Source organism: Microtus pennsylvanicus, chromosome 8 (genome assembly GCF_037038515.1).
Source record: "Microtus pennsylvanicus isolate mMicPen1 chromosome 8, mMicPen1.hap1, whole genome shotgun sequence".
Classification (NCBI taxonomy): domain Eukaryota; kingdom Metazoa; phylum Chordata; class Mammalia; order Rodentia; family Cricetidae; genus Microtus; species Microtus pennsylvanicus.
Genome location: NC_134586.1, coordinates 14,965,831 through 14,977,647, shown reverse-complemented (window position 1 = coordinate 14,977,647; position 11,817 = coordinate 14,965,831). Strand labels below are relative to the sequence as shown.

Genomic DNA, 11,817 nt, shown 5'->3' with positions numbered 1-11,817 from the left:
GCTCCTGCTGGGAGACTGGTTGATACTGAGGAGCTACGAAAGCTCCTGGGCCAGTGTTTGGTCTGCACAGCAGCAACCAGCAAAGAGACTTCGTATCAAATAAAGTGGAAGCAACCACTGATACCTGAGTGTGTTCTCGGACCTCCACGTGCATGCGTCATGCGTGTGTGTGAGCATGCTTTCACACACACACTCACACACACATACACCCAAAACACGCAAACCTCAAAAAACAAAACAGGACTCCTGTTACAAACAAATACAACATGGCAAGAGGTGGAATTGGGGCTGAGAAGACTCAGTGGTTAAGAGCACTTACTGCTCTTGCAGGGGACCGGGATTCAGTTCTCAGTACATCACGGGGTTCCAAACTGCCTACCCGTCCAGGTCTGGGGATTGACATCTTCATCTGGCCTCCACAGACACTGTACAAATATGTTTCCCATACAGACAAGCAGACTTGTATATATACATGTAAATAAAATCAATAAAATATCCCTCAAAGAACCCCAGACACATGGGTGGACATTGAGGCTCTTACGCTAAGGGAAATAAGGCCGGCACATAGGGACGGACACTGGATGAAGTATGATTCTGTTATATGAAGCTTCAAAAGTTGTCAGACTCACAGAAATCAGAATGGCGACAGCCAGAGGTGGGGGTGGAAAAGGGGGATCTGTTACTCGGGGAGTGTAAAATTTTAGGATTTCTAAATGACAAAGTTTTAGGACCCTTTCGAGTACAGCAACGTGAATGTAGTTAATAGCACTGAACTGGCCTGTTTTTGTTTGTTTTGGGACAGGATCGCATTCGTCCCAGCTGACTGCAGATTTGCCAAGGCCGACTTGAAACCACTCACTCCACAATAACTAGTGTTGTGATTCCGGGCACATGCCTCTGTGCTGGGCTTGAGCTGAGCTGCTGAGCACAGCTAAGATGGTAGCATTGCTAGGTACGGTTTCTAGTACAGTAGAAAAACAGCCAGAGGCGCAATCTCGTTCCAAGTCGCTGCAATCTCTTTGTCGTATTAGAATGAACGCCCCCCCCCACCAGGCATGTCTCCACACCGAAGTGTTTATTCCAGTCCCATTAACCAGAGACACCAACTCTTCCACGCATCGCTAAGAAAGACAAACATGTAGTTAAATAAATGCAGAAGACACAGTAAAGTAGGGAGGCAGCAAGACTGTAATTGTGCGGGCTAGGGTAATCTTCAGAGAATGGGTCCAGAAGGGCTAGTAAGGGCAAGGAAGCAGAGAGGAAGGACAGGGCGGATACTGCACGGACAGTGTTTCCAGAGAGTTCTCCTAGGCCCGTTAGGGTTGTGTTGAGCAGGACACAGGCTTCTAGGTTGTCCTTCTTCTGTTTCTGGTAGCTCTATAATCCCGCATCTTGCTGTGGGCTGAGTGTAGCTCGTGGGATGAGATACTCCTGACTGGGATCAACAGTCTGGAAAGGAACGGATGTCATCAGCAACTTTCCGAGCCCAATAGTGTCCTTTCACTATCATTTAGTTCGTTAGTTAAAAAAAAAGCAAACCTTACAATAAAGTTGTCCTGGTTTTATTCCCGTTGCTATGGTAAAATGACCTCATAGAGAGCAACTCAGGTGATAAGGGGTTGATTTTCGCTTATTCCAGGTTCTAGTCAAGACACTGGGAACTCGAGACCAGCTAGTCACATCATTCCCCATTCGAAGGCAGAGAGAAAGGAATGCATGCTCACTTTGCCTGCTAGCTTCTTCCTATATGATTCCTATTTCTCCTCCTATATGATCCAGGATCCTCTGTCTAGGGAGCGATTCTACCCACAATGGTTCGGATCTTCCCATACTATGTAAAGTAACTACGACAAGCCTCTACTGATATGGCCACAGGTCAAGCTAATGTACACAGTTTCTCCTTGAGGTTCTTTTTCCAGGTAATTCTAAGCTGTGGAAAGTTGACACTGGAAACCATCACACAAACCTATTTATTTCGGGTTCCACTGTTGGTCATTAATAAGATTTTTTTTTTTTTTGCAAAGCCATGGAATAGTTGATTCCTAGAATTTGAAAATGCATCCAAGAAACTCTACAGGATGGATAAAAAACAATTTTCCTCGTTGTGTAAAAGCTCCCCATCCCCACTCCTTTCTGCCAGGGTTAATCAGAGCAATCGACATGTGGCTATGTCCTGGTCTAAGTGCCATTCAGGGAGACACAGATTCTCCGCTCCAGATGGGACAGCTGAGCTTAACCGGCTGCCTCATAAAGCAGACAAGCAATGTGAGGGCGACTTTCCCTCCTGGGCTTCAGCTGCTTGTGGTCCCCACAAAGCAAGAGGTTTTCCCCAGCGGGGTATTTTTGAGTTTTCAGCATCTGCCTGTGAGCCATGGCAGCTCGACATGCCACGGGGTGACGTGCGATGTCCAATCGACTAAGGAGAACTCCCTCTGTTTTTGCCCGAAAGGATTAAAATTGGTTCATCCATCTGGGCTTCCAGATGGTGACGAGACCCAGCCCTGTTGTCAGGATGGCCTGAGCTGTCGGGGTTAGAGAGTGGTTAACGGGGGAAATTGAGAGTGCAGGGGGATAGATTTAGATGGCCCGTGCTAAAGCCAGACTCAACACTCATGCGGATTTACAGCCCTCCGTCCTAGCTTAGCCAGTCCCCTCTACATCATCCAGATCTCCATACATTGCTTGATCCTTCCTGGGAAAAAATACACTGAGGTGGTGGTGTGGAGGGAGACTCTCGGCGTTTAAACCTAGGGTCTCTCCTGGGCCAGCTGGCGTAACTTGAGACTGCCCTGCCCTGCCTGTCCTCCCTTGGACCAATAAAGTCACTGGACACACATCCTGTAGACTCCAAAGAAAGTGTTAGCGGTGTCTTCCTGAGTGAGTGAGTCGAGCATGTTTACCTGCAGCTGAATGGGAGTACCATGTGCAGTTAGAGCTACATCCTCCTCAGCTCCGTCACTGTCTCGGGCTGAAAGCCAAAGGAGGGAGGGGCCGTGTTAGTGTCGGACTCACCAGGCCTGGGAGGTCACTCAGTGGCTCGCAGATTGGTTCTTGCTGCTTTAAGGACTACTTGGTTGTGGCAGCTATTGAACAAAAACCCAATGGGTTTGCTCTTTCATTCGTCTGTTATTCCCTCAGCTGCTGATTTAACGCAAGGTGTCGTGTGGCCCGGGCTGTCTTCAAACTCAGTGTGAAGCTGACACTACCTTTGAACTCTGGATGCTCCTCCCTCCAGCTCTCAAACACGGGGTGACAGGCGTGCACCTCCATATCCGGCGCTTGAAGGATCCGATTTAAGAGAATCTTTTAAACGTTTATGAGGAAGGCTGTACACGGTTAGAGCATGCGTGTTCAGGAGAAGCACACGCATATGTGGTAACAGCAAAGGCAGGAGAGATGTCATAACGTTCCTGAAAATGGTTCAACGCTGGGCTGGAATGTTCTCTCACTTGGACTTAACAGTGACCCCTGGGGTCATAGGCTTTCAATCGTCCCTGCAGGCTGACTTCTCCACGAGTTGGATTCATTTTTATTGTTGCTGTTTGAAAAGGGACTTTGTAGCCTAGGTTGGTTTAGAACTTCCTGTATAACCTAGACTGGCCTCAGACTTTTGGTGATCCTCCTGCCTCAGCCTCCTGAGTGTTGGATATTTAGTAGTGTGTTACTATGCCCAACTTAATTGGATTCAAATTTTAAAACTGGAAATAATAATAATAATAAATTATTTCCAGGGTTTTCCTAACGTTGGAACACTCTGGGTTTGATTCCCAGTACCACAAAAATGAGCACCTAGGGGCACACACATGTGCACATATACAAACACACACACACGAGAGAGAATTCCTTAGAGAAATACTATATTGTCATAGAATCAGCACATAGACTGTTATTTGTTTAGTGACAGTCTTGTCAACCAGGTGGGAAACTCTATGAAGTCAGGGACTTCTGTCTCTCAGGCCCAGCGCCTGCTCCAACCATGCTTGTGTGTTTGGGTGTTCACATGCTTGTGTGTTTGGGTGTTCACGGACACAGCTGTGCCAGTGGTGGCCACACTTCGAGGCTGCAGTGCTGGTGACTGGACCCTGGAGAAGGTCAGCTTGGGCCCCCCCCATCTATTACTTCCCTGCCCTCTCCTGTCTGTCAAGTTCCTAAACCTTTTGTTCATGTTTCTTCCTGGTGGAAACCAAAGGAAAACCTGGATGGTTTTGACAGCAAGTCTGTTCCACAGGTTCTTGAGGATGCAAACAGTTGATGTCTATGCAGGTCCCTGGGGTTGGGACGTAAGGAAAGAGTGTGTGAGCTACACTTTGTATATTCTTGAAGGTGGTGTGGTTATGCCTGCCCCTGACAGCTTCCTCCAACTGGCGTTTTCTAGAGGGGTTGAATGCTGTGATGTGGGAAATGCAGGAGAAACTGAGTCCTTGGTTTAGCTTTTGTAATATAATGGGACGCCTTTGCACGCTGCCCCTTGGCAACAAATTTCATCCTCACATTCTCATTAGACAGGGTCAGAACTTAGAATAACCTGATGCACCCATTTCTAGTTATTTTTCACAAATTTATGAAAGTGCTGGTACTCTACATAAAACCCCTGGCCACCTCATGTTGTAGAGTGGGACTTGGCATCTGCGTGTGGAAGGAGCAGAGCGCGACATCATTAGTTGAATATGTCGCCTCGTTGGTTAGGAAGCCGATGTTTCTCCAGGCCAGGGCTGTGAGCATCCATCTGCAGGTGACACGCACCGCTGTCCCAGCTACCGGGTTATGCTTCTGCTCCAGTCTTTGTGGGTTTCATCCTAGCCTTATCCAATGTTAGACCCGACAAATTCTGTCCACGGTTCACCGTCTTTCCCTGTTCTGTGCTGGTTCCCCTCTGTTTCTGTCTCTCTCCCCTTTTCCTGGTCTATAACTACTTTTTAAGAAGAGTTGTATTCTTAATTTATTATGCGCTTGTGTGTTTGAGCTATGAGTGTAGGTGCCTTCTGAGGCCAGCAGAAGGCATCAATTCTTTCTCTGACAGGGGTGCTGGGAACTGAACCTTGGTCCTCTGCAAGCGTACCATTTGCTCTTAAGAGCTGAGCCATCGCCTAGTGATGGAAACTCCCAGTGATCTACGAAGGTGACCCTAGTTAAGAAAGACTCCTGGTAATACGGGATACAGAGCCTAAGCAAGCCACCTTCTGTAACCAGGCAAGGCTTCCAGTGGAGGGGTTGGGACCCCAACACAGCCACAAACCTTTTGACCTACAGTTTGTTCTGCCTACAAGATGTGAGGTGGCGCAGAAACAATGGAAGTGACCAAGCAATGACTGATCTAGCTTGAGACGCATACTGTGAGAGGGAGTTCACCCTTGAGCACCAGGACTCGAGACACAATAGCCCAGAGACCCAGGATAGAGCAGCAAACAATAATAATAACAATAATGATGATGGTGAGGATGAAAAAGAGCTGAGCTATCTCTAGCCTTCACCTATAACTACTTAAAGAGTGTAGTCTGCTTTGTTTTTGTTTTGTTATTGTTTTGCTCTTTTTAAATAGTGCTGGATTGAACATAGGCCCCCCTCTCAAGCTAGACAACACTCTACCACTGAGCTATAACCTCAACATTTCACCCTTAAAATGGTTTCATGTATTACTTTGTGTGTGTCAGGGAGTACATGTGAGTGTGTGCTACGGCACAAGTGTGGATGTCAGAGGACAACTTAGATGCAGTCAGCTTTCTCCTCTTACCAAGTAGGTTCTGGGGCTGCACTCAAGTGGTCAGGCTTGGCAGCCAGAGGCTTCACCCACTGAGCCATCTCATCAGTTCCTAAAGCGTATTCTTAAGTGGTACACTGAGGAGGACCACACAATGTTTCCACATGTATATGCATCACACAGTGTTTAAATCGAGGGCAACACATTTCCTTAGCCATGAGTTTATGAGGAAAACCTTCCAAATTCTTCTTTTCTAGATTAAAACCAAACCAGATAACACACAGTACACCTTACTGTGTAGCAGCAGGCCAGAATTTCTTGGCCCTCCCTAACTCTAAGGTAGCACTCATTCAATGACCTTCCCCCTTGTCTCCCCGCCCACTAGACTCCCACCTGGGAAGAACCTTTCTACTCGCCACGGGTGGGAAATTTCTCTCTCGTTTTAAGATTCTGGTAACATCTTAGCGTGACAGGAAAGAAAAACAAGATTCCTGTAAAAGAGCAAGCAAAAATTTTCACCTGGGTCCATTGCACTGGATTTCCCTTGAGAAAGTAGGTACACTTTGAAGAAAAAAAGTGGGGACTTGTGAGATGGCTCAGTGGGTAAAGACACTTGCCATGAAAGTCTGCCAACCTGGGTTTGGTCCCAGTTCCTACTATGGAAGGAGAGGAAGCGACTCCTGTCTTGTCCCCAGAAGATCTATAACTGATGTCCTAATGTGTTTATGATCTCTTCAAGTCCTCGGTGTGAACAACTCGTTTAGTTAAGTGGCCATTGATTTGGGTTGGTGGAGGGGAGCTAGCTATAACTTAGGAGAACAATTATTCTGAACTCCACTAACTTCAAATAGAAAGCAACATAGCCCACCAACTAATCAAAGAGGCATCTGTTAAAATACCGTCACCCCAGATACATATAAATGAGTTGATTAAGCACAAACATAATTCATAAATGACTTCTTCACTCATACATTTTAATTCCTTCAATTATTCGCTCACATTTTTTGCACTATTCTTGGATATCTTTATGACGACATTCCCAGCGCCTGACAATATGTTGAGCTTGTGAAATATTAATCAAATGCTGTGAGAATATATAGATACATTTGTGGCTCAAGTGAAGCTGAGTGTGGGGCATGTGAGTGCAATCCTAGTACTAGCGAGACAGAAGTAGGAGGGTCAGGAGTTCAAGGCTAGCCTGAGCGAAATGAGACCTTGACTCAAAAAAAAAAAAAAGCCAAAAAAGCCTTATGAAGAACAACTGGTTTGAAAATTCCATCAATATACAGCTGTGTGTGTGCATGCTCAAGCATGTGAGTGTGCATGTGTGTCTGTGTGTGTTTATGTATGTGTGTGCCTGTGTGGGGAGACCTGAGGTCAACCTTGGGTGTTGTTCTGTAGACACTATTCACTATGGTAATTTGTACATGTGTATGGCGTATGTGCATGTATGCTTGTGAACATGCATGCACACACAATAAGGGTTAGAAGTTGATGGCCAGTATCTTCTAGATCACCCCCACCTTACATATTACATACTTGAACCCAGGGTTTCCGATTTGGCTAACCTCTCTAGCCTGTTTGCTCTGGAAATCTCCTGTCTGTCTCTGCCTGGTGAAGGCTGGCATAACAAGGCTGCCATGTTTGCCTGGCATTTTTACAGATGCTGGGTTCTGAACTGGGGTCCTTATACTTCTGAGACACGTGCTTTACCTACTGAGTCATCTCCCCAGCTCTGCCATGAAGAGACAGGGTCTCGCATGGGCTAGGTTGGCTGGACAGGGAGTCACAGGGACCTGCCTGCCTCCACCTGCGGAGCACTGGAATAAAGAATGCGTGCTGCCACATCTGGGTTTTTTACGTGGGTTCTGGGCATCAAATTCAGGCCTCTTGTTTGCACAGTAAGTCCTTCGCTGACTGAGCTATTTATCCAGTTCTTTAGGAACACATTGAGAGTATAAGGAAATCTTCCCGTCTGCGCTATGTCCGGTAATGACATGCCTGATTGCGTTTGCATCCAGATGTTGTTGTCTGGCGTGCTCTAGAGTTAAGTCCATAAGCTACTTCAGAGCGACTTTAAAGCCTAATCTTTGCAAAGACTTCCAGGAACTGGATGGAGTCTTTAATCCCTCTTGCTGATCGGTTTCAGCAAATCCCTTGCCATCTCTTATTTTCCCATTCAGTAGCAATCCTTTATGTGTTGGTTCAAGTTCATTTTACCCCGTTTTTTCGTTGGGGTTGGAAACCGGTAGGACAATTGCCTCCCGCAGAGATGTCTTTGCACTCGTGAAATTCTCTGCTGATCACCCCTTGACCCCTCTTCTCGCAGCTGCATAATTCTGGTTTTATAAACCCAGCGGTAAATCAAATAACAATGCCATTGGAGCCTGGGTGGCAAGCAGCGTTGAGTCAGAAGAGTCACAGGGCCACTGTGTGCCTCACGGACCTGAACAAAATGCCATGTTTCAGGATAGAATTGAGACAGAGCCTGGATCGGCTATGAGAAAGGCGCATAAAACTTAAAACTACCAACTCAGTTTTACTGTGCTAACCTTTGCACACAGGTGCGACGCTAGAGCCCTTTAATCAGCCCTGTGGTTTTCCACAGAACCTCCCCAAGTGCCCCACACGGCTCGTCTCATTAGTGGATCCCAGACCTGTGCTGAGGCTGGAGCCGGACTGATGCCGAGAACAAGGGCATGGCTGTTCTCACCAGCCACACGTCTGCTTAGTCACACTGTGATTATTACTTCAATAGACAAGCTTGTAGGCCAAGGAGATTTGCTTTCCAGCTAGCTCCACGGGCGCCATGATCACGCTTGTGGTTTCCCAGCTGCTGGCTCTTATGTATTTGGGTTCTTGTTTTCCCTAGCTGGTTGTAACGCTACCCTTTCTATTGCACTTCAGTTACTCTCGTCATGTTTTGATAACTGCTTCTTCACAGACTTAAATTCTTAGTCTAGTCTCCCACCAGAATTATCTGGTGACTCTGCCCAACCCTGAGGGCAATTTGCATTTTTAAAGCACTATAGTATTGATTTTTCTTCCCCCCCACAAAACGTCAACTGACTCTGGCAATAACTATCCTCTATCGTTGGCAGACTATTTCCTGTTTAAAATGGAGCCTCTCTCTCTCTTTCTCTCTCTCTCTCTTTTTCTCTCTCTCAACAGGGTGTCTCTGTATAGACCTGGCTGTCCTGATACTCAGTGTAGACCAGACTGGCCTGGAACTCAGAGATCTGCCTGCCTCTGCCTCCCTAATGCTTGGATGTGTGCCACCACTGCCCAGGTTTTGCTTTTTTTTTTTTTTGAGACAGGGTTTCCCTGTGTAGTCCTAACTATCTGGGAATTCACTCTGTATACCAGGTGAGCTTTGAGCTCAGAGATCTGCTTTCCTCCAGCCCCCTAAGTACTGAGTGCTGGGACTAAAGGTGTACACCACCACCACCCAGCTCAAGAAATGGGTTGTTCTAGTTTTAACTGGATAGTAGGATAGTTCTGACCAAATTAAGAATGGAATTCTTCTGTGAGCTCTGACACTTTCCTTATACCTTGTTTTTGAGACAGTCCTAATACGGCCTGGAATTCATCCTGTAGCCCAGGCTGGCATCTACTTTACATGGACTGTTTTGCCCCCATTTCTGGTATTATGAGGTTATTATACCACACCTGGCAACTCTTTAACTATTTTTGTTTGTTTGAGACAGGGTGGTGCCCTCCCTATAACACCTTAAACACATGTCTAACGTTTGGGGGGCATGGAATAAGGGTCATTACAAGCATGCTTTGGGATATTATTATACTACAAGAACTTCTTTGTCTCTGGGATTAAAAAAAAAGCAACAACTTTTATCCCATCTTCAGGTAGAAACTAGGAAAGGAATTGTAAAGACTGACAGACTGCAATCCCTTCCCCACCCCCAGACCTCAGGGATCTGATGGGAAGCATCCACAGCTATAATTTTGTAGGAAGGATATTTAGCATCAATTTCTGACTTTCCATCAGCGGAACTGAAAAGAACTAATAGATGCATTTATCTGGACAGGATTTAATTTGAATGTGCAATTAACTAGCGATAACAGCTCAGAATGTGTACGTACTTGAAAGCTTATATTCAATGTTTCTGAGCCTGGCGAACATTATGTGACCCATACAATATATGAAATAGCATCTTTGTTACCCAATAGGAAGAAAATGGGAGAAATCAGTTGTCTATTAAGACACCAAAATTGATGTGAAACCGTGGCACTGGGCTATAGATAATGTCAGATGTTTCACAAGAGGCGTTAATGAGTCTTGATATGTTTTCAGATAACTGAAATTAGCCACTGTTCCCTCCAGGTTGACAGGAACCAAGCATCTTTGGGATCACGGATAATGTCAACCCCCAACAAAAGAGAGACAGGTGGCTTGATTTTATGTATGGATAAACATGTGACCTAGAAATTATCAAGAAAATGTCACACAAGCAGTTGTTCCCTGCTGACTAACGATCCTACATCTGAGCTTCGGCTTAGCGTTCAGATTCAATGTCTTTTCCTGTTGCTTTTTTTACCGGGGCCTTGAAAAAAATTTTTTTGAAACAGTGAACAATTTGCAAAATAGAAACCCAGAAGTTGTTGAACTCTGTGACTCTTCTGAGTGCTGAGTCCCACAAATCAGTTTTACGTTTTATCTGGGTAAATCAACTCGCAGACTTAAACTTTTCAAAACGTCAATTACTTTTGCCAGGCTCTGCCTTCGTGCTTGACAGCTGACATGCCTGAACTCTCCATGGCCTTATGTATCCCTAGCCTGGGGCTGGTTAACTCATTTTACTCTATTTGTTTATTTTATTATTATTTTTGGAGACACTCGTGTAGTTCAAGCTGGTCTCGAACTCTGTGTCACCAAGGAAAATTGTGAGCACCCGAGCCTCTCGTATCCACCTCTGTGTGTGCTACCACACCGGCTTCGTTAACTCATTTTAGAGTGGATGATTTTCTTTGCCAAGTGTGAGCAACAGTCGCACCTTTTCCTTAAGAGCCTTCAATTCTTTTTGTCTTGTTCTTTCCACATAAAGTCTACGTTTTAGGAGATCTGCTTTCCACTGGGTTCCAAAAGGCTTTGTCTCTACACTTGACACAACTCACCAAAAACTCTGGCCTGTGCCAGTGAGACAGCTCTGGGTTCTTTCTGCCTGCTTAATCCCCTCCCTGCCACAGTCCCTCTGGGGTTGTACCTCTGGAGAGCTCCTGGTTCTCCATCCTGAAGCTGCGCTGGTAGACTGGGACCTGGCAGACGTTGCCTTGCGGAGGACACTCCTGCCTACTGCATCTGTAGAGGATGCACAGCTCGGGGATGATATACAGCAGCAGGAAGACCCAGGCGTTGGTGACGAGGCCAATGCAAATGACCGCATCGTCCCACTGCGGCTGTCGCTGGAGCTGAGGGTTGCCTCTCAGGAGCATGGAGATCCACACCACCCAGATAATGATGGAGACCAGCACCGTGGCAAAGATGAGTCTCCCGTGCTGCTTCCAGTTCTCACAAGGGCCACAGAAGGTGGCCTTGGAGACAAAGAACGTGAGGGCCATCAGGAAGAGGACATAGATCAGGAGACAGACAAAGTCCACGTTGAGCTCACAGGGTGTCATGTGCACGAACATCGACCCTCTCGTCATGATGAGGGTCACGTACTCTATGGCGATGATGATCTGCAACAGGCTGACACCGATAGCAATGAAGAGGATTGTTGTCCAGCAGAAGGAGACTCTACCGCGGACCAGCTTCACCAGGTTGGAAGCGTGAGCCAAGAGGCAGGAGAAACAGATAGCAAAGAGAACCCCAAAGAGGAAGTAGCGGACAGGGGCGGTTTGTTGGTTGAGCTGGATGATGAAGGCAAAAGCAAGTCCAAAGAGCCCCAGCACACCGAGCAGGAAGAGGAACTGTGTGGGAAGCACGTTCCACTGGCTGCAGTCCTGCACCCTCCGCATGAGGAAGAGGACTGCCAGGAGCAGCAGGATTGTCACCACTATGCCGATCACCGCCAGGGACTCCAGAACGATGGTCCATGGCCCCTCATTGTCACAGAAGAGGTAATAGTCTTCTGTGGACTTCACGCAGTCCTCGTACATGG

General features: G+C 46.6%; 1 protein-coding gene across 1 annotated transcript; it reads right to left on the bottom strand.

The window, feature by feature from the left end:
- Window positions 1–1,377: 1,377 nt before the first annotated feature.
- Window positions 1,378–11,815, bottom strand: Gprc5d (G protein-coupled receptor class C group 5 member D). The gene is made up of 3 exons (XM_075981932.1): window positions 10,921–11,815; window positions 2,901–2,968; window positions 1,378–1,449 (listed from the first exon to the last, which is right to left on the bottom strand). The coding sequence occupies exons 1-3, from the start codon at window positions 11,813–11,815 to the stop codon at window positions 1,378–1,380; spliced, it is 1,035 nt and encodes a 344-aa protein (XP_075838047.1).
- Between the last annotated feature and the right edge of the window lie 2 nt (window positions 11,816–11,817).